General features: G+C 38.2%; 1 protein-coding gene and 1 long non-coding RNA gene across 2 annotated transcripts; one reads left to right on the plus strand and one right to left on the minus strand.

Annotated features, from left to right (window-relative positions):
• Positions 1-1,163: 1,163 nt before the first annotated feature.
• LOC114272706 (2-alkenal reductase (NADP(+)-dependent)-like) lies at positions 1,164-9,600 on the plus strand. Its single transcript, XM_082874853.1, has 5 exons — positions 1,164-1,729; positions 6,632-6,809; positions 8,203-8,369; positions 8,618-8,702; positions 9,082-9,600. The coding sequence occupies exons 1-5, from the start codon at positions 1,493-1,495 to the stop codon at positions 9,456-9,458; spliced, it is 1,044 nt and encodes a 347-aa protein (XP_082730979.1). The 5' UTR covers positions 1,164-1,492; the 3' UTR covers positions 9,459-9,600.
• On the minus strand, positions 2,926-3,617 carry LOC145792923 (uncharacterized). The gene is made up of 3 exons (XR_014333144.1): positions 3,564-3,617; positions 3,317-3,457; positions 2,926-3,177 (listed from the first exon to the last, which is right to left on the minus strand). It is a non-coding gene; the product is annotated as an uncharacterized LOC145792923 (long non-coding RNA).
• Positions 9,601-27,295: the final 17,695 nt, after the last annotated feature.

Below are 27,295 nucleotides of genomic sequence, written 5' to 3' on the forward strand. Positions count from 1 at the left end.
GGCACTTCGGCTAAAGCTACACTAATAGTCTTGTATTTACCAGATCCATCCTTAGCCACCACTACATTAGGCTTCACAGTTGCTGCAGTGTCCTGAAGCAATTTTTGTTGTCTATCGGCAACCCACGATGGAAATCCATCGCCTCCAACCTCCGCCGACTCCTCAGAAAGTAGGCGGCGACTCGAGCTAGGGAGGTCATAAGATGTCAAAGCATCAGCCAGAGTGTTAAGGAATGCTGGTGGTGTAGGCAGAGGGAGAGAGAGAGATTGGAAGTGCTGCTCTGCAGTACAGGAGGAGAGACAAAGAGTCAAATTTCTCTAATATATGTTTAGGGACCTTAGACATGAAAAAATAATATTGTGGATCTCTTTCATTACTAAAAGTGGGAGAGGGACCTTAGACTAATTTTCCCTAATTATAATAATCGCTATAGCGTAATTCTACCTTTACCTTAGTTAATTATAATAATCGCTATAGCATAATCTCATTTAAAATAATTTTCATACACACCCATTTTAAATTTCACTATAAATATAATATTTTTTTTAATGGTTTAATGGTTATGTAATCAAACCTATACCAGCCACATTTTATTTTATTTTTTTGTAAGAAATTTTTTTGGTGGGTATATAAGAGCATTCGTATCAAACTAGCTAAACTCATTTTTTAGCTAGATTAGTGGTACTGTTCATAAAAAATGATCTGCATCAATCTCACTACTGTTTATCGTTAATATACGAGTGCTACAGTATCTTGCTACAATAAGCGAGGTACTCTTCATCGCTAGTTGTGTGTTACCGGACATTCAGCCGGTCAACCGGTCAACGGCATTTTTTTTTTTTTTTTTTTTTACATTTCCTTCGGTTTTACCTTTTGTAAAACATAAGAATTGTTTGGTTCATAACTCATCAATTTAATTATAAAAAAAAAAGAATAACATATATTTTAATAGGATTGAGTTAAAATAGAGAGTTTGATGCAGTGGGGTAACTAGCTAAAATAGAAAATTGGCTTTTTAAGTTATAATTTGACTAAAATTTTGAAGAGGGTGATATTGATGCTCTAATCTTAACAAAAAATTACATAAATTTTTATAAATATATATAAATAATCTTACAAAAATATATAAATTAAATATAAATTCACACAAATTCATAAAATCAAATAAATTTTTAAAAATTTTATTTAAATTTATAATTTTTTAGGAGGGGCATTGCACACGAAGAGCATTTCGCTTTTTTGCACTCGAAGCACATTATTAACGTGAAAATGGAATAATAAAAATAAAAATAAAAATAAAAATAAAAACGTGAAAATGGAAGAAAACGCGAGATCGGCTTTAGAAACGGTTGACAGTTGACACCAGATGAGTAATGAGTGGCAGCAGCAATACACACAGGACATACATACACGCTTATATATCTATATCGTCAAATCTCTCTGGGGTTTTCCATTGAGAGAGAGAGAGAAAGAGCGCGCTTGATTTGTTGCTATGGCGGCGGTGGGAGAGGAAGTGAGCAACAAACAGATCATTCTGAAGGAGTACGTGAGTGATTTCCCCAAAGAGTCGGACATGGTGATGAAGACTGGTACCATTCGTCTCAAGCTTCCAGAGGATTCGAAGAACGCCATTCTGGTCAAGAATCTCTATTTGTCTTGCGATCCTTACATGCGTAGTCGCATGAGGAAGTCGGAAGAGAACTACGTTGAGCCCTTCACTCCTGGTTCTGTAAGTCAATTCTGAAACTATATATATATGTATATTATATTGAGAAGCATTTGATTGGAAGATCTAGATTGTTTGATGAAATTGGGGGTGTTTTTGGTAATACTCTGTAGAGGAGGACTGTCGGTTGATGTCCTTTTGCCTCGTTTCAAGTTCTGAATAATTATTTTAATGGAATTGAAGAAGTGGATATGTTGAATTTTATATTTGTGTGTTTTTATCATGATCCCAACTGTTGATGATGTCCTTTTTCTTGTTTTCCATTTGATGGGATGATTATGGGAAATTATTTAATAATCCTGGAATATAGGTGTCATACTCCAAGTTAATCACTAATTATTTAATCTTTATATGGTTTCTCATCCCAATATAAATAGTGAGCTCTTATTCATTTCTACCAATCAAAACCTTATGGAGTATCGTATCCATACTTTAAGAATACTGAATACTCACCTGATGATTATTATAAAGCTGTTGAAAATTTGGGGGAATTATGAAACTGTGGTAACAAAAACTCTCAAATTGCTCTCCAATTCCGCATACTAGTCTCACCATGTTTAGAATTTAGGGTATCATCACAAATATTTTGTATGATTCCCATTATTTATTTATTTATTTATTTTTATTTTTTTGTAGAGTTCTAACTACGTTGAATATTTATTAGAGCATCTCCATCCAGCCCCCTCCCCCCCTCCCCTCTCTCTCTTCAATCAAATTTGAGTGAAAATTTGAATAAAAGTTTGATCTAATATGATATATTTCAATCCTTATTCTCTCTTTTTTTCATCAAATCAAATCTTTTTAAAAAAATTCCAAACTGATCCTAAAAAACCTTTTTTGATGAAAGAAAATAATCTCCAATCCTCACTTTCTTTAAAATTTTCGTCAAATTTGAGTAAAAATATGAATGTTGAGAATTTGGTGAAGGATTTGATTCATCCTTGATTTAAGGAAAACTTTACCTCTACCTTTATGTGATTCAAATTTGAAGAAATGATTGGAGCATACTTTTTAGTCATTATTTCATCAAATTTGAATTTGATGAAAAATTTGATGAAGGATTAGAGATGTTCTGTCACGACCCAAACCCGCCCCGAGAAGGTTGGCATCGTAACCGGCCAGTAATCCTAGATTACCACAGGCCTTTCTGTACAAAACATACATAACCGGGGCTTGCGGAAGCGAAAACAAAACACTAATAGTCCAAAGAGCTGTGCATTTATATGAACATACATTACATGCCAAAAATGTTAATTTACCCACTACATTACATCACATATAATCAAAATTCATGTACAAAACATAGGCTCACGCCACATGTACAACCAAAACCAAGCTTCCTAACGGCCTTCTAGGCCTAGCCCCAACTCGGAGGCACCAAAACACCGGGTAGGCTTCAAAACGGCGGCTCGGCTCGGACTCCGCCTAGGCTTGACTCCCAGAGTGCTCACCTATAAATACATATATACAAACAATGAGCTAAAGCTCAGCAAGTAACATTAAGGTAAAGGGGTAGTGAACGAATTCCACATTTCATATATCCATAAAATAAATCATTCATAAACATAATCATCTCATATCAAAACATACATAATGGCATACTCCATAGAACATAACATTTGTCGTCCAACGACTAGAGTAACCGGTCCCGGACACCGATTAAACACATACCGAGATCTCGTAAACTGGTCCACTTAGGACTATCTATGGATGCCATACTAGATTCGCAAACTGGACATTCGTTCACAGAAAACATTTATCATTTCAAAACCATAGCATAGCATAGCACTTTTAAACATAGATCATACTAACATATCTTTACAGAAATGTTACTCACAGTGGGTTTCCAAAACCGATTGCACGGTCTTCGCCTCCTGACCTGCAATTATCAACATATAACACATTTCTTCAATACACATTATCATTAACTCACTTAATTCATGCCATTCTATCCTTTCTTTCCTCTATTGCATGATTATGAGATGCTAAATGATGCAAATGACATGTGAAAATCATGTAATTCAACTTCTCAAACTTTCCTGAAATAAGTCCCCCGCTCGAGCGCCACTTTGTCCGCTCGAGCGGACTGCACAATTTTCCAAAACTGCTGGGAGGCCGATTTTCACGCTCGAGCGGACCACGCAAAAATCTGAAATTCTGGACTCTTCTCAAGCTTCAATTTCTCCTTTGCCAAAACAACTTCAAGGTGATGAAACCCAAGTCCCAAAACACTTGACCAACAACTTAAATTAAACATCAAATCTCTTCAAACAACCCACATGAATCTTTTACAAGATCAAACTTTGAATTAAAATAGAAAACCATGAACATGTACATACAAGCTTCATTTCTTACATCCATGGAGGTTCTCCCTCAAATGTGACAAACATGCAAGGAAACCATGATTTTGACCATGAACTTCATACTATTATGCCATAATCTTGAGATCAACATGCTAGAGGCCAAGAAGCAACAATCTATTTCATGAAAATCTTACCTTAGATGGTGAATTGGAGAAGTTAGCTTGTTTTTCCCCTTTTTCTTCTATCTTCTTCTCCTTGGTTTCTCTCTTCCACGAATTCACTCTCTCTCTCTCTCTTAGATATTTTCTTTCTTTTGTTTTGAGTTAAAACATGGTCAACATCCTTATCTATATGTACATATATGTCATAAAAATAGAATTGTGCCATAATCTTAAGCCAAACAAGGCTTAACGAATCAGACGAAATTCAGTCTTCAATTTATTGTCGCAAATGGCTCTAAAAATTCCTGGTATCACATAGGCGTACTCAATTTCGTTTTCTGAACCCATTACGGTCATCAATTTCAGTCCCAAAGTTCTCATCTCAACAGATATTCTTCTAATTCAAACAGATATTCTTCAATTAATTCGCATAAACACATAATTAATTACTGATAAATATGACACGTGTTTTGGGGTCATTACATGTTCTTAGATGATCTTACATCTTTCTATTTTGATGATGTGACATAATTTCTGAAGCATCTCTAGAAATTCTGTTTGTTCATTCAGCCAATAATTTTTCATAATGTTTGCGTGGAGGTGAATAAATGGATTTTGATTTTTCTTCATTTTCATTTATTTTCTTACTTTTTGCTCCGAGCTCAAATATGAATTTGTCTTAGTTATGCCCTTTTAGGCATTGCAGACATTCTGCAAAGGTCTTATTTCCAGAGTTATTTTTCGACTTTGGCATGAGTCCAAACTTCACAGTAACTGAAAAGACACTAATTCCCAAATGTTATACTTTGGGCAAACTTCACTTTACCCCCCTAGGGTTTGGGTCATGTGTGATTTACATTCCTAACGTTTGGAAATAACCACATAACTCCACGTGGTTTGTGAACCAAAATGCACACTAATATCTATTAACAAGACATATGAATTGACCTTTTTGCCCTTGTCTTCTTCCTCTCTTTAATAAGACCTCATCTTCATCACAATGACCAACCACCCTTCTTCAGTAAGACCTCGTCTTCTTCCTCACCATGACCAGCCAGCCACCATTTTCCCTCCCTCACAGGCCATCGCCATTGCTTCCTCTGCCATCCTTAACCGTCACCGTTGTCTCCTCTCCAATCCCCAACTATCACCGAGCCTCCTCTCCCATCTCCAACCATTGCTGCCGCCCCATCTCCCATCCCCGTCGTCTCTTCAACCATCATCGGTTTTTTTTTTTCGTTTTTTTCTAGGCTCCATTGATGCTTCCTTACTATATATATATATATAATTTTGTGAAGACAGAAAATTTAAAGAAAAACACACCACGAATTACAAAACAGAGCACTCTAATATATATTTATCAAAAAAAAAAAGCAGAGCACTCTAATATATATAGAATTACAACCATATGAGAAAGGAAATAACAACAGTAAATAATCCCATGATTTCAACAATATCATATCAAATCAAGCAAGAGTTGTTTGCTTAATTAATTGGGATTTGCTGGAGAATGAGAGACTTTAGGCTATAATTCATACTTTCCTTTTCAACAGCATTCTATGATAATTTTGAGAAAAGGGTTGCCAAGAAAGGAAGTGGAATTGAAGATTGAAAATTGTCTAATTTAGGGTATCAAAATGGAGAAATTGTTGTGGAGAAGTTCTATATATATATAACTAGTGAAGGATTTATTGTTGTTATGGTAATGGTGAAAAAATTAATTATTATTAGGGATTTGCGAACTAATGAGGCAGAGCTGTGCAAATGGAGGAGGAGTAGAAGAATAAGAATTGGTGAGAGGATGTGCCAATGGTTGAGGAAGAAAGGTGTAGAGAGAGAAACAATAGAAAAATGGAAGAAATGGCATTTTTTTGTAAATTTTAAGATATAGAGAGGATATTTTCATCTTTAAAATTAACCTACTCTCTCCAAGGTGTGTGACTCTCACCTTTTGTCATCTTTGACGGAAAAATTAGCAGTGCGTTTTAGTCCACAAATCACGTGGGAGTTATGTGGTTATTTTCAAACATTAGGCAATAAACTGCACATGCCCAAACTACAAGTGGTAAAGTGAAGTTTGTCCTTAGATTTTTGCAAGGGCTTTTAAGATGGGTTTTTTAAAAGGCCCTTTTTTTTATCTGCAACTTTTTCGACCACATATCAAACTAATTGTTCCAACTAGTGGAGTCAATATCTCCTAATTGTCAAGCCTTTCCAATGTTGTATCACGGTTAAATCGAGGTCACAATTTCTTTTTATTGAAATTGAATCAACTTGTATGCTTGGCCTTCCTCTTATCCTTTTTGTTCCCTCAACCTCATTTTAGCTACAATATTTAGGAATTTGTGTGGTCTTATGAGAAATCACAAGCTTGAATGAGTGACTTTTCTTTTTTCTTTTTTTGATTGCAAGTGATTTTTCTTGTTAATGTTTTTGGGCAGCCTATAACTGGAGGTGGAGTGGCTAGAGTTTTGGATTCTGGACATCCAAACTTTAAGAAAGGTGACTTAGTTTGGGGAAGAACTGGATGGGAAGAGTATAGCGTCATTACAAAGCCAGAGAGCGTATTTAAAATTCAAAATACAGATGTGCCTCTTTCTTATTATACAGGAATCCTTGGTAAGTTTGTTTAATTTGTTTGCTTCAATTACTACAAGCGCAATAAGTGATTCTCTTACATATGTTTTTTCTTTTTCTTTTTTAATTACAAGAATAATTTTATTCTTGCACAAATTACTGCTTGAGGAGGTTATCAGGACATGGAAGGTTAAAGAAGCTTTCTTCGTTTTACTTGTTTTTATCTAACTTTGAGGGGCCCAACAATTATAATAAATGAAATCACGAAGGGGATCATTTAATATATTACAAGAACAATTATTCTGAGAACTATTTTGACACTTGAAGGAACAAATGAGCTTACAGTAGTGCTTCGTTAGGTCCAATATTGAAGAGTGGGTAACTTGTAACTACACTTGATAGATTTATTGATCCTGTTGGTATCTTAAAATTGAAATTTGCAATGTGGCATTGGCAGATTCTCTCTCTCTCTCTCTCTCTCTCTCTCTCACACACACACACACACACACACACACACACAAGAACATAGATTTTTTTTTTTTTTTTTTTTGATACATAAAACTCCCTTTATATTTTACTATGTTTTAATGAATAGTTTCTTTCTTATTTTTGGACTGGCAGTTTCCACTAATTAGATTGAATACACCAACATAATCTTTCTTCTTCTTTTTTCTCGAACACAAATATGGACATGGACATGGCAATAGAAAAAAATATTTTTTTATATATGTTTATTTACTATGTAGATTATTTTTGCATTCTCAAACAATCAAAATTAACAAAAACTAACACTAATTCAATATTTAAAAAATTTCCATTCTTAAGTTAACTCTTATCGTTTATGTCTTTTTTATGGATGATTTATTATTAATTATTTAAATCTAAACAAAAAGTAATAAACATTCAACACACAACATCTCTCAAAAGCACTAAAGAACAAATTAATTACATAAAGGGACACGCCAGCTAAAATATCCTATACGTGTCCCCGGCATGTCTAACACCACTATGAGACATGATTTTGAGTGTCGGTGCTTCATAGTCGGTACACAGCTTTATTATAAATTGTAACAACTGCCCATCAAGAGAAAATTGTAATTATAGCAACACAGTGTAACCCCTACAGTAGTATTTGATCACTTCTTTTGAATTTCCTAGTCTATTATAACAAAAGGAGCTGGTGACCTCAATCCAACATTAAGGTCCAAGTATGAACTTTATTGCGAACAATAGGATATTTCTGTAGCTATTGATTGATTTTATTCCTGGTAGTTTGATGGTTGCACTCAAGGTGCAGAAAACGTGTTTTTATCGAATTCTACTCTTCTTTTTTTTTTCTTTTTTTTTTTTTTTTGTTGTTGTTGTTGTTGTTGTTGTTATTGTTATTGTGGCTACATTGGATGCTCAATTGGTTGCTTTGGATTTATACTTGTAGGTATGCCTGGTATGACAGCCTATGTTGGTTTTTACGAGATATGCTCTCCTAAACAAGGAGACTATGTTTTCATTTCAGCTGCATCTGAAGCTGTTGGTCAGCTTGTTGGCCAGTTTGCAAAGTTATTAGGATGTTATGTTGTTGGAAGTGCTGGAACCAAAGAAAAGGTAAGCGCCCCTCCACATGTCAATTAATGTTAAAATAACTAGTAATGGCTGCTAATAGAGTCAGAAGTATATTGTTTGCTCAGTGTATGTGATCTTACACCTTTTTCTTAACTGGCATGTTTGCAGAGCCGTCACAAATTTAGAAATTTTAGCCTAGTATATTAAGCTGGGTCAAAGCAGGCATAGTTACTGACTCTCTTTTATTTTTTGTTCTTTTGTTTCTTTCTTTTACTATTTGTCTACTTAAGGTTGATCTATTGATGAACAAATTTGGGTTTGATGAAGCTTTTAACTATAAAGAGGAGAAGGACTTGGAAGCAGCTCTGAAAAGGTGAGCATTTCATTTTCTTGTAGAGAAATACATAACAGCACTAAAAAAATTAGGAATCTATAACACCTAACCAGGATTGGTGAAATGTAGAACACAAAACAAACAAATGCACGACAAAAATAAAACAAATGCACACATGAAGAATACAAGAAGAATACAAGATTTATGTAGTTCATCCCATAACTAGAACTACTACACTTTTCACTATAATCAGAAAAGTTATAAGAGATTACTTGAGATAGGCGTCTCCTCTCAACTATAAATAAATTAAAAATCCATGGTCGAGCTGAATACCCTTTTAAGTAGGATTTTTTTTTTAATATCAATTTTTCAAGTTAAATATCCTCATTCTCTACACCTCTGTTTAAACTTTCTGCCAGCACTTTCCCAGTGGCATCGATATTTACTTTGAGAATGTCGGAAGAAAGATGCTCGATGCAGTACTTGTCAACATGAGACTCCACGGTCGCATTGCTGTGTGTGGTATGATCTCACAGTACAACCTTGAACAACCCGAAGGTGTACACAACTTGTTCTGTCTTATCACAAAACGTGTCCATATGGAAGGATTTCTGGTTTTTGATTACTATCACCTGTATCCAAAGTTTCTTGAAATGATTCTCCCCCGCATAAAAGAAGGAAAAATCACATATGTGGAAGACGTAGCTGAAGGCCTAGAGAGTGCACCAGCAGCTCTTATTGGGCTTTTCTCCGGTCGCAATGTCAGCAAACAGGTGGTGGTGGTTGCTCGTGAATGATGATGTTGTTGATGTCTTGGTAATCCCTAATGTAAATTGTTAGTATGCTTTGACTAAAGTTATTAGGGAAATGGTTGCTCACTGGGATGATGTTGCTAGAAGCAGTGTTTTTTAAGTTTTAATCAATGGGTTTTGAACTGAAAGTATTTTTATTTCTTCTTTTTGTTTGGGTATTGTTGGCTACATATTTTGTAAAAGCCAGTTACAGTTTGACACGTGGCAGAATAAGGGTAATAAAGGAAGGTTATTCAAGCCTTCAATCCTGATCGTACAGGTGGCAATAAATATTGGTTCTCACATGATCTGAGTAACACTAGATCAATAACGGGATGCAAGATGACATAGCTTCAACGGTTACTCATATTCAAATTCAAATACAAGAGGGAAGCTCAACTGCCAGTAATGGCGTAGTGGAGCTACTTGTAAGGAAGCATGATCAGCGATCATGGAGGAGCAGTTCGAAGGTCATCACTGACGAGTATAAATAGCAGGGCAGCCCCCAGAAAAAAAGGGAGGACTCAGATCATACAATTCAGTCATTTACTTCATATATTTTCTTCTCCAGTCTTTTACATTTCCAGTCTTTAAATACCTGTTCTTTAAATACCTGCACTTTAAATACCCGCACTGCACTTCGATTCATAGGAGTAGTTTCAAGTAGATTCAAGTGGATTGCTGTTGTAAACCTCTCCGAGGCTGAGTTTGGACCATTGAGTAGTTTCAAGTAGATTCAAGTGGATTGCTGTTGTAAACCTCTCCGAGGCTGAGTTTGGACCATTGTAAGTGTTCATTATAATGAAATACTTCAATTGTTCTTCATATTACTGTTATTCTTTTTAATTTCTCCTAAGTCAAGCCACCAGTAAAAGTCCTCTTCATTGAGGCTGAAAGAACTAAAACACAATCGTCTGGTAATTGGTTGGCAATCACAATTTCTGTAAGGACTGATTGATCCTTGCTGGCACGCTCACATTTACAAAAATACCCTTCGAAAAGCCAAAAAGCCAACATATACTTTTGGCACGCCCAGTGGGACATAATTAAAAATGGCTAGAAGAAGACGACAAGGAGAAAATGAACGCTTGGAAGAAGGCGTGGAAGGAGAGGTAGAAATACCAAATCTAGAGGATAATGTGGTAACACATCCTGTGGAAACTCCTATATTGTCAGAACCTATGGTCGAACAGACCAGTACTTCTGGACAAGAACCATATGTTCATATTATTGGACGAAACCAAGGAATTGGACCATCCACTGTGCCATTTACTCAACCAACAAATCCATGGGATGGTTTAGTAGATGCCATGGGACAACAATTAATGAACACAATGGAAAGGTGGGCAACATCCTTTTTGGATCGAATGAATAACCACCAACCAACAAACACAAGACACACGGAGGAAGTTGTAAATGTCCCCCAACAAAGATTGGCTAGAGAAAAACAGCCTATGCAAGTTAATGGACATCCTAATGGTCAAACTAGTACCCAAAACTTTGAAAGACCATCACCTCAGTCTTGGTATGAACCCATTTCAAGGCCTATAGCAGGCCAAAATGCCTCAGTACTTAATAATGAAGCCACACAAGTTGGTGGATCTGGCCAAGTACAAGAAACTGGCATAAGAATGGTTACAAATCCCATGTTCGAAGCCATACCTGGCACAAGGGGGTACACTAATCCCTTATTCGAATTTACACCCGGGGGGTTGGAGGGTTTTCCTACAAATGGCAGAGACACAACACCTGTTCCAGCACCTTTTGCAGGTCCTTTCGCAGGTCATGCTCAAAGGGGTTACCCATACCCTCAACAGCAACCTGCACTGCAAGGACAACCAGCCCCAAATTTACCACCTTATGGACCAAGAGGACCACAAGCACAAGTTTGTCCACCAAATCCTGTGTTTGCCCCTCCAGTAGTGGTTCAGCAGGCACAAAATATGGTCCCTAGAGACCAGATTGCTAATATTGTTAGGGAGATATGTGGACCAATGGCTCGGGGGGTCCAGACTTCTATATACAAAAAACCATACCCAGAATGGGTAGATAGGGTACATGAATACCCAAGAGGATTCAGAATACCAGATTTTACTCTATTTTATGGAACTGGAAATCAGTCAACTGTAGAGCATATTGCTAGATTTGCTGTTCAATGCGGTGAATTCACTAATCATGATTATATGAAACTGAGATTATTTCCAAATTCTCTGACTGGAGGAGCATTCGTATGGTACATTAACCTTACACCTGGGTCCATTCAAAATTGGCAACAGATGGAAGAGGCATTCCATGCCCAATTCTTCCAATCAGAGCCAGAAGTTTCCATGGCAGACTTGGCTAGATTGAGTCAAAGGCCTGAGGAAAAGGCTACTCAGTTTATTGCCAGATTTAAAAGGGCTCGGAATAAATGTAGAGTCATTCTCCCAGAGCCAGAGTTTGTGAGATTGGCCCAAAACGGTTTAGAGTTCAGGCTTCGAAAGAAGTTTGATTCAACTGAGTTCAGGGATTTGGTCGAATTAACCTATAAGGTGTCTAGATATGAAGCACTATTAGAAGAAGAACAAGATCGAAATAATGCCTCGTATAAGACATATTACAGAGATCCCAATTATGAAATCGATGCAGCAGAGATTGTGGGCAAAGAACCTGTAATTTGTGAAGCATTGATTCATAAAGACACCACCATCGACCAGCAATTTAAAAAGAAAGATTTCCATAGAAAGTATTCTTTCGATCTGGCAAAAGCAGATGACATTTTTGACTATCTGCTTGCAGCCAATTTCCTTAAGTTACCAAAGGGAGTAAAATTGCCATCTCCAGATGAACTTAAAAGAAAAATATATTGTAAATGGCATAACTCTTGGTCTCACTCGACTAAAAACTGCATTGTTTTTCGAGACAGGATCCAGGAGCAGATTCGGAAAGGAAGTCTGAAATTCCCAACCAAAACAGAAAAGATCATGGGGATTGATAGTAACCCGTTTCCAGAAGTTGGAGAAGGCACAGTTAATGTGGTTGTACCAAACTTCCAGAATCTATCTCTGCAGGAGTTGGAAGAGGTCAACGTGCAAATGCATACTGCTAACCAGACAACTGCTAAGAAGGAGACTAGAAACCCACCAGCTATTGGACAAGGTTTCTCACATCAGAAGGAGCAATCTGACGAAGAAGCACTAGATGACAATTCCTTGGAAGCAGCTGTAATGCAGAGGATGTGTCCCAGGTGCAGACTGAGTCATAAATGGTTGAGGGGGCTTCCAATTGATGGAAAGCAATACTACAGAGATGTTCAAAGACATTCTAAGCCAACCAATGCTTACAACAAAAGGCCGTACCCAGGTAGTGATAGGCAGCGACCATCAATAGTTGAACCTGCAGTGGACAGAATGCATGCTAAAGGCAAGAGGTCCTTGTATGAGTCTAGACCACCTAACTACTACAGAGTAGAAAGCAACCATTCTGAAAGAAGATTGGGGAATAGTTCAGGTTACGGGATTAAAGCTAGGGATTGGCCTCCTAGACTAACCTCACGCAGAACTGAAAGTGGCCACTTTCATCAAAGGCCAGAAACAGACTCGAGACATGAAGTCAGGAACAAGCATCTACCTTCACAGCCAGTTTCGAAGGCGGTTTCGAAGGTAGAAAGAAACAGTTCCACATCTGGATCAGTAGGATCGTGGGTGCCTGGAGTCCCAGACTGGTTTGTAATGCAAAACAAACCTAGGGAAGTGCTTGCTTATGGAGATGTTGTAAACCAAGGCAGGATGATCAAGCCTCCTATGGTGGCTCCGAATAACTGGGTACTGCTTAAACATCCAAAGACGAGGGAACCAGACATGGTCCCAGTCATCTTAAGATCACAGAGGAGAAAAATTCAGCGCAGGTACACCCAGTACCAGAAAGATCTGAAGGAAGGTGGAGAAAATTCTTCACTAGTCAAAACGGAAGGAAGGAAGAACCCAAAGTCAGACCATGCTCCAAAGCCGGTTCCACAGAGCAAAGTGGTCTGCAGCCGAGAACAGTTGGCCAAGGTTCATTCTGAACTGAAAACCAGAGAGAAGGCTAGTTTGGCAGGGTTGGAGAAAGCTCTGATGGAGACAGATAGCGAGACCGAAGAAGAGATTGGCATAAGCTAGAAGAAAGAGGTCGTGGAGGAAGAGATGTTCGAAGCCTTCATGGCTGAACAAACGTTTCTGACTGAAGAGCCAGTTGAGAAAGATCCTTCGAAGGGATCAGTTAGCAATGAAATACCAGAATGCATCATGCAGGATGTTTCTGAGGAAGTCGACCAAAGTGACCAAGAAGGGAAATAGGTATAGCCAGCCATCCAGTTTGGCTCGTTTCCCCCAGTATCAGTGAACATGGTACACATACTACCACAGGAATTCCAAGCTGGAGATGAGAATCAAGAGGGGCAGGAAGCTGATCCTGTTCAGATCTCTAGTGAAGACTCACAAGCAAGTATGGTGCAAGATAATTTCGAAATGGTTACCCCGATGGAGGATGAATATGAGAGCAAGGAAGTGGTAAGCATCAACCTATCGTATCCATTCGAGTATCCCTCGAATTCCATGACACAACATGTTAAGCCTTTGTACATCAAGGCTTTCTTCGATGGGATACAACTGAATCGAGTCCTAATAGACAATGGGGCAGCAGTAAACTTGTTGCCGAAATCTTCTTTGAAGAAACTAGGAAAAAAGAATCCTAGGTTGATACCAACCAGCACAACCATCGCTGGTTTTGCTGGAGATAAGCAAATGGCTCAGGGGATTCTATCCATTAATTTAGGTGTGGGAACCAGGGATTGCATGACAGCATTCTTCGTAATCGACAGTAATGCTAAATATAATGCTTTACTTGGAAGGGATTGGATCCACACTAACAAATGTGTGCCTTCTTCTTTGCATCAGAAAATCATGATGGCTTTAGGCAATGGAGAGACAGAGGAAATCGATGCAGATCCTCAACCCTTCATAGCCTGTGCAGACTTTGCGGAGGCTAAATTGTATATTGAGGGAGTGACACCGCTCAGTATACTGATGGAAGATGACGGTTCAGCCGAAGTGACGGCTGATGAGGAAGTGACACACTTGAAGCACTTAGTCCAAGAAAGTGCTGATGAAGAGGTCGTTCTAAAAGATGACAATGATGCCTGGTTATAGGCAAAGAAGTGAAAAGCAAGAAGCCACATCCTTGGCTCTGATTAAGTTCTCAACATTGGATGTAGAAGCTATAGTCCAGAGAGTACAGGAGCAAGAAAGGGAGGCCATGATACTCGGCTGCAAGCAGAAACAGCAACAGGTCAGAATTTTGACCCTTGGGAAATATTGTGCATTGGACATTGAGACAAAAGTCCAGGAGATACAGGAGGAAGATGCCTTATGGACAGATTTTGTCTATGAGGAGGAGGGCAAGGATGTTGGACTAAAGAACCTAGGAGCAGAACAGAGCAAAAAGGCTACTTCGAAGGTTGAAGAAATCAAGGAAGAAGCTTTGGTAAGTCCTCAGGCACAAGACCCTTTAGAAGAAGTAAATCTAGGGGAAGGTTCTGTACAACAGCCCACTTATATAAGTGCTTGTTTGAATGCACTGGACAGAAACCAGCTATTGGTTGTTCTGAAGAAATACAAAGATTGCTTCGCATGGTCTTATAATGAACTACCAGGATTGGATAGGTCATTAGTGGAACATAGGCTCCCTATGAAACCTAATTTCAAGCCTTACAAGCAAAAACCAAGGAGGATGAGTCCAGAAGTAATTCAGAAGGTCAAGGAAGAGATCCTTAGACTCCTCAAGGCAGGTTTTATTAGAACAGCCAGGTATGTCGAGTGGCTGTCTAATATTGTGCCTGTAGTCAAGAAGAATGGCAAAATGAGGGTATGTATCGATTTCAGAAATTTAAATCTGGCAACTCCCAAAGATGAGTACCCTATGCCTATAGTGGACTTGCTGGTGGACAGTTCAGCAGGTCACCAAGTCTTGTCAATGATGGATGGGCATTCCGGTTATAACCAAATCTGCATTGCAGAGGAAGATATCCACAAGACAGCATTCAGATGTCCTGGGAATATTGGCACCTTTGAATGGGTTAAAATGCCATTTGGTCTAAAGAATGCTGAAGCTACATATCAAAGAGCCATGAACACTATCTTTCATGATCTTATTGGAGGATATTTGGAATGTTATATTGATGACATTGTGGTTAAATCCCAATCCATGGAAGAGCACCTGTTTCACTTAGAAGCAGCCTTTGAAAGAATGAGAAGGTTCAAATTAAAGCTCAACCCTCTTAAATGTGCTTTTGGCGTATCATCTGGAAACTTCTTGGGTTATGTGGTACACAAGAAAGGAATACAGATTGACCAGAACAAAGCCAAAGCCATCATTGCAGCCAGGCCTCCATCAAGTAAGAAAGAATTGCAAAAGTTCCTTGGACAGGTTAACTTTCTTCGAAGGTTTATTTCTAACACTGCAGGAAAAACTAAAGTATTTTCTTCCTTGTTAAGGCTGAAAGCTGAAGAAGAATTCGTGTGGTCAGCAGAGCATCAAATTGCTTTCGAAGGTATCAAAGCCTACTTGGCTAACCCTCCAGTGCTGATGCCACCAAAGGGGAACAAGCCCTTGAAGTTGTACATAGCTGCAGCAGAGGATTCATTGGGAGCTTTCTTAGCCCAAGACAACGAAAAAGGCAAGGAGCAAGCTATTTATTACCTTAGTAGGTTTTTAAATTCTTGTGAATGTAAATATTCAGCTGTTGAAAAGTTGTGTCTTGCTTTGTATTTTGCTGCAATAAAATTAAGATATTATCTTTTGCCTACAACTGTCTTGGTAATTGCAACGACAGATTTGGTTAAATATATGTTATCTAGACCAATGTTGAGGGGAAGAATTGGCAAGTGGATACTTGCCTTGTCAGAATTTCATCTAGAATATGTCCCTCAAAGGGCAGTAAAAGGGCAGGTTTTAGCCAATTTTTTGGCAGATCATCCATCTCACACAGAGAACCAGGAGATAATGGAGCTTGGTATGGCTAATGTTGAGCCATGGCAGATGTGGTTTGATGGGTCGAAAGCCAATGGTTTAATTGGAATTGGTGTTGTAATAAGATCTTCACAAGGGGTAGAAACCACACATGGTTTCAGAGTAGATGAAGCTACCTGTTCCAATAATCAGGCTGAATATGAAGCCTTAATTGCGGGACTAGAGATTCTTATTGGATTACAAGTACATACAGTTGACATATTCGGAGATTCTCAATTGGTGGTTAACCAAGTGAAAGGAATTTTCAAGTGTCAAAGCATAAGTATCTTGCCATATTATGTTGTTGCATTACATTTGCTTTCTCAGTTTCAAATAGCAAATGTAACCCATGTTCCAAGATTCTTGAACAATAGAGCCAATGATGTGGCTCAGAAAGCTTCGGACTTCAAGAGAAGGGATAATACCCAAAGGGACATAAGCCAAACAACATATCAGAGATTAATACAACCTTTGAATAAAAGGAATGTGATCTTGGAAGTCAATCATAATGACTTACAAGAACAAGATTGGAGGCATCCAATAATGCAGTACTTGGCTGGTCCATCTTCGAAGGCCAGTAGAAAAGTCAAATTGCAGTCTATGCAATATATGATATATGGTAATGCTCTCTACAAAAAGGGGGGAGATGGCTTATTGTTAGAATGTCTAGGCCCGAAAAAAGCATTAACAGCCATGGCTGAGGTTCATGAAGGCATCTGTGGTGCTCATCAACCTGGTGTAAAAATGAGGTGGTTGCTTCGAAGGCATTCCTATTATTGGCCAACCATCCTTAAAGACTGCATAGAATATGCAAAGGGGTGTCAGGCATGTCAAAAGCATGGCACAATAAGGCACGTGCCCATAACTGACCTACATGCAGTAGTGAAGCCTTGGCCATTCAGAGGGTGGGCCATGGATATGATGGGAAAAATACACCCACCTTCTTCGAAACATCATTGTTTCATTCTAGTGGCCACTGACTACTTCACTAAATGGGTCGAAGCTAAGCCATACAAGGCTGTAGACCAAACAGAGGTTATTGGTTTTATTAAAGATTTGATCCATAGATTTGGCATCCCGCAAACCATAACAGTTGATAATGGAACTGTGTTTGATGGGAAGATGGTGAAGTCTTTTGTGGCAGAATTTGGAATTAGTCTTGTTAATTCCACACCCTATTATGCACAAGCTAATGGTCAAGCTGAGTCATCCAATAAGTCCTTGAAAAAAGGAATACAAAAGGTTGTGGATGACAATCCCAGGGATTGGCATAACCTGTTATTGGATGTTCTGTGGGCATATAGAACCTCACCGAGGTCAAGCACAGGAGTCACTCCCTATGCCTTGGTGTATGGACATGATGCAGTCTTACCAGTGGAGATTAATGTTAAATCTTTGAGAGTAAGATGTCAAGATCAATTGAATCCTGAACAATACCATCAAAGTATGTGCTTAGAATTAGAAGGCATAGATGAAGCCAGAATTTTGGCATTAAATAGCATTCTTTTCCAAAAGAAGAAAGCAGCAAAGAATTATAATAAGAAAGTCAAACACGTTGGCTTTGATGAAGGTGATTTGGTATGGAAAACAATACTCCCAATTGGGATTAAAAGCCATAAGTTTGGCAAATGGTCACCTAACTGGGAAGGACCATATCAAATTCATAGGGTTCTGCCTTTTGGAGCATACCATTTAAGAAATTTGAATGGTTATGTACATCCCAAAACGATTAATGGCAGATATTTAAAACCTTATTTTCCAACCATTTGGGAAACACAAGGGATAGAGTGAACACCATATGCAAAAACACAAGCTTGCTCAAATGATATACAAAATATTGTGCTTTCATAAAAAATCAAGTACATTGTGCCACAAATTGGCCCAAAAATCATTACAATGCTTTAATTGTTTTTGTACAATAGCTTTCCTATTGCTAAGGGAAGGAAATAATTGAATAGCTACAGCCATGTCTTCTTTTCGATCAGCCAGCCCTTGATTGGTGATGTGCAGTTTCTTATCAGTTCGAACCAAGGCTTGGTTTACTGCGGCTAACTCCTCTTCAAGCTGAGCTTTCTTCTCCAGAAGTTGGACTCGAAAGTGGAAGGCAAAAGAGTGTTGTTCTTTCAGAGTTGATACTTCAGTATGCACTTGAGAAACAAAACTCTGGTCCTTAGCCAGCTTCTCATCCGCAGTCTTAGCAGCATGGCAAATGTTGAGATAAAAATCAATAGTAGCTGCAGCCTGAGATAGATGACTTGAGACACTCATGGCAGACTGCTCAGCAATGTTACAGCATTGAAGGAACCCATTCCTGATGATAGGCCTTTGTAGAGCCTCGAAGGGGATCCTTGAAAAAGAAGTCAACAGTTGCAAGCATGTGTCCAAATCTACTGAAGGTGCAAAAGGCTTGTTGCTGGAGGAATGAGAACTCTTGAAGATTTCCAGTAGGGAGTCAGCCAAGGCTAATGGCTCAGCTTCAGCAGTAGAGATGGGAGAGCTAGAAGGTATGTCAAAGAGACTAGCTAGTCTTCCTTCAAAGATGTCTACCTCGTCCCTTGACATGAAGCGCATAGAGAGTGTTGTGGTGGAAGACACAAAGGGCTGCATAGGGATGGGAGAAACGGATGGAGCATCTTTGGCAGCCTCTATGGTCTTGGCTACCAGCAAATCAAGTGAAGAGGGGCTGGAAGTGGGCATTGGTGATGAGCCATGAATTGAAGAGCTACCAATGTCCTCTGTGGAAGAATCAACTGCCCCTGGGAATGGAGCAGCAGTTGGAGTTTCTATAAAGGACGGAAAAAGAGCAAGGCTCGAAGGAAAAGTAGACTGAGGTAGGTCACGAGCCAAAAAAGGGAGGTATGGCTTTAATCCAAGAAGAAGAGATGCAGGAATACTGGGACTTAAGGAAGGTACGTCAAATATAGGCTTTGGAAGTGGAAGTACGATTCGAACAACCCTGACATTCTGCATTTGATCAACCTCAACCGAAATTGAGGAAGGCCTCATTGGAAAGGTGAGTGCAGTAGTTGTCGCTGCAAAAGGAAGAAATGCAGAACAATGTTAAACTTCAATACCACAAGCTGACAAAGTAAAAAACAGTAGAGGTATGAAAGAAATTACTTGTTCCAGAGGCACTGGTACTGATGGGAGAACTGCGGAGAGAATAGTGTCCAGCAGTCCGTTGTTTTCTGGCTAGTTCCCTTTGCAATGCATCAACAGCAGCAGCTCTCTCTCTTAAAATTTGTTGCTGCCGTCTTTTCTCAGCTCTTTCAAAGACGACTATGGCTTTGGAATGTTTTTGTTCCACGGCCTTGGCGGCTGCCTCATGAAGGGGATCTTCAATCAAGGCAGTAGTTGAAGCAGTCATTTTCCTTCTCTTTCTTATTGCTTGGGCAATTGTCTCAGAATCAGAATCCTCATCAAAGTTGGAAGGGGAGATATCAAACTCAGAAGAAGAGACAGTAATCTTTCTTCTCTTTTTTATTTGAATTGGCATTGTCTGCTCCTCAATTGTTTTCTCAGCTCTTTCAGCCTGAGGTTCGGATTCCTTAAAAATAACCTCCTCCTCTACTTCCCTAGTGGTTGTCTCTTCTTGGGACAAATTAATCACCCTTTTCCTCCTCATCAAGGGTGACTCATGCTCTTGATCTTTTGCATCTTCTTTTCCTTCTTCTTACACCTCAATTGTTTTCTTCTCAGGCTCAAGCAGTCTCTGCTTCTTTTGTTTCTGATCACCTTCAACTAAATAAACTTCCATATTACTCACCCACCAACTCTGATATCTCTTCAAAAAGGTGCCTTGAGGAATGAAAGGGATGTACTCAAAAGTGGCCAGATCATCCATAAACTTGAAGGTTGCCTCTTCTAGCCTTGACTTTCGAACCTTCAAATCTCTCTTGGTCAGAGTTAGGTTGGTGTTGCTGCAGAGAGGTATTGGAACTCCTTGTGTGAGGCCAAATTGTCTAGCAAATTGAGCAGGACAATAAGGCTCAGCTATGCATTTATAGGCTCTGGGGTTGGTGGTCCCAATAAACAGTTCTCTGGGGATCAGTAGGGAAGCCCACATATCTTTGTGAATAGGCAAGGCACAGAGCCTGTCACTGAGGAAGTGACTCAACCAGGCTGGACCTATGCTAGCTTCGAAGGGACGGAAACGGTGATCAGGAAGAGTAACTGGTAGTTGATGAAAGAAGGAGAAATAAAAGGCAAAAGTAGCTGGATAAAGTGAAGCATTGGCTAGTTTTATGCCATGAGTAAGAGAGTGTAGCCCAGAAAATTTAAGGCATTTGGATTGTAGTTCAGTAAAATAGGCAAAGAGCCAAAGCTAAAGGATCCAAAATGGTCCCCCTTGATTAGCATCTAAGGGTTTCTCACAAAAGAGGGAACAAACTCTATATACATGACCCAAAATGTATGGGGCTAAGGCTACTCTTTTCTGCAAAACCAAGGCTTTGGCAAGAGGAGCAAATTCAGGCATGATTCTTTGGGAGGAGGTGCAGAAAAGAAATTTGCAAAGCCAATATAATAAAAAGGAAAAGAATTCCCTATCAGTTACTGGACCCACTCTTTTGTTCTCGGCTCTAACAAAATCACTGTAAGATGAATTAAGAGAGGGGAGGGAGAAAGGGACTGCTAAGTCAGGAAAATCTGGTGTGATGGGGGTACCAATGGGGGATACTCCTAATAGATGGCAAATATCAAGAACAGTGGGGGCCATCATCCCACATCTAAATTGAAAGAAATTGAAGACGGTGTTCCAAAAGCACAAAGCAGTAGGAACTAGGAAAGGGTCCTCCGAGATAGTTACCCTAGATAGTCGAAGAGCATCAAGGAGGCAAAGCTCTTGGAGGTCCAGTGTCTTAGCAGGAATGATCCGATCATACCATTCTTGCCATTCCGGTCTTATCGTGGGCCAGCATCGATGAGGACGATTGCTTCTCCAGTTCTTCCAGTCAAGGCCATCTTCATAAAGGAGACGTTGGTCCACCAGACGCGGATAAAAGGTTGGGAGCTCAGTAAGGACTTCCTTGAAAATTGGTCCGAGCACGTAGTTCTGCTGCTCATGATGACGAGGGACGAAGATACGCCCATCGATAGCGCTTTTCTCTCCAGCCTTGTACTTTTCACATTCTGCGTCAATAAGCCTCTTCAAAGCTAAAGATGAGCCTACGCGCTCTGGGGCTGGCACTTTTGGTGAAGAAGAAGCCATTGATGATACACTCTTCAGAAGATGAAGACCGAAGCAAAGAGGAACCAGTAGAGAGAAGGGTTTGTAAAAGCAAGAGATTTCGGAACACGAAACGAGAGGGTTTTAAAACCTTTGTGTCCGAAATTATACCCCGTAAGTCGTTAAGTACTAAAAGTACGAATGCGAGGAATCTCTTCCAATATTGATAGTTTTGGAGGGAAGAGCTTTTCCCGGGATTGGGGCCAGCTTCAAAATGAAATATTTGGCTTCGAAGACAAGATGTTGGCGCCAAAAAATCAAATAACAACGGCTTCGAAATACATAAGCCGGCTTCGAAGCCTATTATATGCTTAAAGGTGCTAAATTGCTTGATTATTGGTCTATTTCGAAGGGTTTAAAGACCTGTTTAGGGATTATGAATCAAAATAACGACCTTCGGAGCAAACCCTAGTATTCTCTGAGTATGAGAAACACTGTTCGAAGCATCAAAACTAATTGTTGGTTTTTTGTACATACTACTCTTCGAAAGAAAAATGGTCAATTTGAAATTGATTGATTATATTAACCATGACCATATGTTGGTTGTAATTGGTTTTGAGGGGTAAGAAACACTGTTTGAAGCATCAAAACCAATTGTTGGTTTTTTGTACATATTACTCTTCGAAATAAAAATGGTCAATTTGAAATTGATTGATTATATTAACTATGACCATATGTTGAGGGGTAATGTTGTTAAAATTTAAAGCATTAATTCCAGACGATATTGACCAGAATTGTCAATTTTACTCCATAAATTGGAATAAGACATGTTGGTTCTTTTAAATATTTCATTAAAACAATTGACTCGAAGGATGAGATTGTTCAATTCGAAGTTATGAGTTGGCTTTTAAAAAAGGAAACAGAGTCAAACAGTGTTAAATACAGAAAGACTTTGTTTTTATTAAAGCCAAGACGATTAAATTAAGTAACCCTATCTGGGTACAAATTCAAGTTCATAAAAATAAGAAATAGAATAAATAACAAGGTCATGAAATTTTGTCCAGCAATGGTCAATAAGTTTCTGTTCTTTCTTTATTATTTCTTCTATCTCTTCTAAAGTTGGTTGCATAAGCTGATGAGCTCTCACTTCATAATAGAGTTCTTCAGCCTTTGTTTCAAAAGCCTCTTCCCTCGATTTTTGTTCCAATTCATCTATAACCAAATCATCCCAGTACGCAGAATCTTTATTCTTGAAGTCATCGAACTCTTCGATAAAATTCTCTGCTTCATACTGGGCATGAATTCGGAGAGATAAAAGTTGATCCAGAGATTGGATGGTGATCTTAGAATTCCGATGCTAGTGGAGGAGCACTGGAAGTTGGTCCAAAAACAAATGAAGCTCTGCTTGGGCAAGAGGGTTGAGGACATAACCCCTAGTCAGGACATCACAAGCCCATTGAAAGTTCTTAAGAGGAATGTCATCCTCAAGAACATTGAAGGGCAGGTGGGAGAAAGCCGCGAGCAAAAGTTGAGCTTGCTTTCGCTCGGCTGGAGAAGGGGGTGACGGGGGTTGGTAAGGTGGAAAAACTTTGTCCATTGGAAGGGCAAGTCTTAGTTTCTCTGTCCAGGAAAGAATGGGAGAAGGAGAAGGAGAAGATGGTCCTGCTTCGGAAGGTGGGAAGAGAGTAGATGGCTCTGCTTCAGAAGACAAAGGGGAGGGAGCAGATGTTTCCATCTCAGAAGATGCAGAAGAAGGTGTGGATGCCTCTATCATGGGAGATGGCACGGGAGCAGAAGGAACAAAGGCATTAATATAATCAAGCCAATCAGAAGAACAAATCTTCGCCTTCTTGGCTAAGAATGAAGGGATGTACCCTTGTGCTTCTTCTGGGCGCTGGGTGTAGGCATGGAAGAAGTATACCAAGCCACAAGCAGAGTCTCTTCCAAGCTACGTCGAAGGTCAATGGGCACGTAAGGATAGACCACTGAGCTTCGAGCGTAGGAGGGAAACTCCAAGGGGTCAGTGAACTCAACAAAATGGTGATTGATTCGCTCCCTTAAATCATAAGTCTCAGGAGTTGACCAGCTTGTCCAGCCAGAAGCCCCAGAGGGTGAAGAGGTTACAGCTTCATCCCATGCAGAGGTCGGTGAAGAAGAGTTTCCTAAGTCCATATTTGCAACTTGTCGAAGCAAAGGCTTGAGAGTAGTTCGGTCAAAATACAAAGGGAGCTTAGGGGAAGAACTCCTTGTATCTGTAAGTTTGTAAACCAAGGGATTAAAGGCAATGTGTTCGTAGTCCAAAGGTTTATAATCTGCAAAAGCCTCCATTACCTGAATAGAGAAGGGCGGGTAAAGGTGGCTAATGAATGCGTGGAGGTTCTTTCGAGGGGGAACAACATCACTCAAAGGCTCTTCATATGCTTGATCAGTAGAAAGGGAAGTTGATGCAGCCATAGCCTGTTCGAATACTAAGGTATTGGGATGTTCGACGAGTTAATGCAAATGATCACCAAATGGATGACGGTTGTGTTTCCAGAATTTGGACTCCATACACGTTCTAGAGGCGCGGGAAAACTGTAATCCACTAATATCGCCAAGTATTGGGTATATTAGTGCGGGGGGTAATGTTGGCTACATATTTTGTAAAAGCCAGTTACAGTTTGACACGTGGCAGAATAAGGGTAATAAAGAAAGGTTATTCAAGCCTTCAATCCTGATCGTACACGTGGCAATAAATATTGGTTCTCACATGATCTGAGTAACACTAGATCAATAACAGGATGCAAGATGACATAGCTTCAACGGTTACTCATATTCAAATTCAAATACAAGAGGGAAGCTCAACTGCCAGTAATGGCGTAGTGGAGCTACTTGTAAGGAAGCATGATCAGCGATCATGGAGGAGCAGTTCGACGGTTCGAAGTGCAGTTCGAAGGTCATCACTGACGAGTATAAATAGCAGGGCAGCCCCCAGAAAAAAAGGGAGGACTCAGATCATACAATTCAGTCATTTATTTCATATATTTTCTTCTCCAGTCTTTTACATTTCCAGTCTTTAAATACCTGTTCTTTAAATACCTGCACTTTAAATACCCGCACTGCACTTCGATTCATAGGAGTAGTTTCAAGTAGATTCAAGTGGATTGCTGTTGTAAACCTCTCCGAGGCTGAGTTTGGACCATTGAGTAGTTTCAAGTAGATTCAAGTGGATTGCTGTTGTAAACCTCTCCGAGGCTGAGTTTGGACCATTGTAAGTGTTCATTTTAATGAAATACTTCAATTGTTCTTCATATTACTGTTATTCCTTTTAATTTCTCCTAAGTCAAGCCACCAGTAAAAGTCCTCTTCATTGAGGCTGAAAGAACTAAAACACAATCGTCTGGTAATTGGTTGGCAATCACAATTTCTGTAAGGACTGATTGATCCTTGCTGGCACGCTCACATTTACAAAAATATCCTTCGAAAAGCCAAAAAGCCAACAGGTATATTTATATTTCTTACAATTTTCAGCTTGTGAAAATGTTTTAGGTAGATGTGTAAGTTTTTTCTCCTCAACTCTCAAAGCTATGTTTGTTTGAACGAACCAAATTAAATGAGATTAACATCTCTTGACTGTGAGTCATGAGATTATTAATTTCATATTGGGATTGGTCTCCTATCCCAAATTTAGATTGGTCTAGTGGAATTGTAAAAATTTTATTCAATTTGCAACATACTTTATACTCTACATTTTAAAATATTTTTCTTTAGTTTCAATTAATACATATTTTTATTTGAACAAAAAAATATTAAAAATTACAACCACTATATAATGCTATTTTTATGACTAAAGTGTTTTATTTTTCTATATAATTTTTTTTTTCTTATTGCAAAATAATCGAGCAAATTGAATATTCATAATTGCTCTTTAAATTGAATATTTAGAAATTAATAAAAATAAATAGTATAATGCAATATGGCTGTCGACATAAAATAATAACAAAAATTCTAGTTACTGTCGCACATTAGGTTTGTCTTTGTGAATATGATATGATAGGAGCTAACGAGTAAAGTAGTCATCATATGTATGATAGGAGCTAACGAGTAAAGTAGTCATTATATGATAATGAAAATGGAGACTTTTTCTTTGTGGACATCCCATACACAGCCCAACCGGCTTATCAGATGTTGACTTCTTGCGGCCCCACCATTATCTCCTAACTGGTTGTTTGGGCTTTCGGTGGCCCTCCCGATTCACAAGATGAAAACAATTATTGACGTTCAATAATTAATTATTTTAAATATATTTTATTTGATATATATTTTAAACGATAAATTACAAACACACCCTTAAAATTTACTTAAATTATAAATTATTTCTTTTAGTTTTAAAAATTATATTATGCATTTTCAGTTTCTAATTTCATAACAAATAAATCATTTTATTAATAAATTATCAATTTAATTAACCTTTTTAATAATGTTAAAATTTTATTTTAATTAATAATTCAGATAATTTTATTATTGTATAAGTGAACAGTTAGAAATTTTACTTTTTTAATTAATTCAGTTAAATAAAAAATTTTGACAGAGAGGTATTTATAATTTTTCAAACCACAGAGGATAATTCATATTTTAAACAAACTTCAAGGGATGTATTTGTATTATAAAACAATTTTAAATAAGGGTTGTTTTGATAAGTAAGTTAAAAGTTAATTTTTTTATTTTTTAAAAAAATATGTAAAAAAAATAAAAAGATAATGTGATTTTAAAAAGTCGAAAAAGCCGAAGTTACCAAAATGGGCCGAAGTCCGTCATCCGTCCATCGGATGGGCAGATTGAAAAAAATCAATCTGCATCCGTCTGACGAATTGACGAATGTGAATTGAATGGATTGGCGGATGAATGCGAATCGATTTGGTGATTTAAACGTTTACAAATTTTGAATATAATACAATAATTTGTTAGCATTTTTTTTTTAATAATAATCCAACTGAAAATAATTAAAAGATTATCAAGTAAATTGTCAAATGCCAATAATAAATACATATAAGAAAATCATGCATTATTAAAACTATTTCATTACTTTTTTTATTCAAAAACTATTTAATTTTTTTTCAAAAAAAATGAAAAAATTAAATTTTATATTTTCTACACAAAAATATCAAATATTAACTATTGTCACAATAGAATATCTAAACTCTTTTTCAATTGAAAATACAAACAGAATATCTAAACGAATTAAAAACACAGTCTTACAAATTATTAAGGGTGCTCACGGTTTGATAGTTCAGTCGTGACCAAAGGAATTCTCAAATCCGCCATCTGTCCAAAATTAGACGGATTAGAAAAAATCAATCCCCAATCGTCTACTCATCATCACGCATTCGTTCAAAATGTGACAGATCGGAATATCCGTTGCTTACCCCTAACTAGAGGTGTGCACGGTGTGATTCAAGCGGTTTGAGAGTAAAATCATAAATCAAATAACGGATTAGCGGATTGGTAAATTAGCAAATTGCAGTTTAAGCGATTTTGGACGGATTGACATATTGAAGAATATTCTAACTAATTGTCAAGTCTTAACATAATATATAACACTAATTTGCATAATATTTTTCATATATATAACACAAACTAATTTTATATAATATTTTTCATATATATAACT

Source organism: Camellia sinensis, chromosome 6 (genome assembly GCF_055761805.1).
Source record: "Camellia sinensis isolate YWXY chromosome 6, ASM5576180v1, whole genome shotgun sequence".
NCBI classification, from domain to species: Eukaryota; Viridiplantae; Streptophyta; class Magnoliopsida; order Ericales; family Theaceae; genus Camellia; species Camellia sinensis.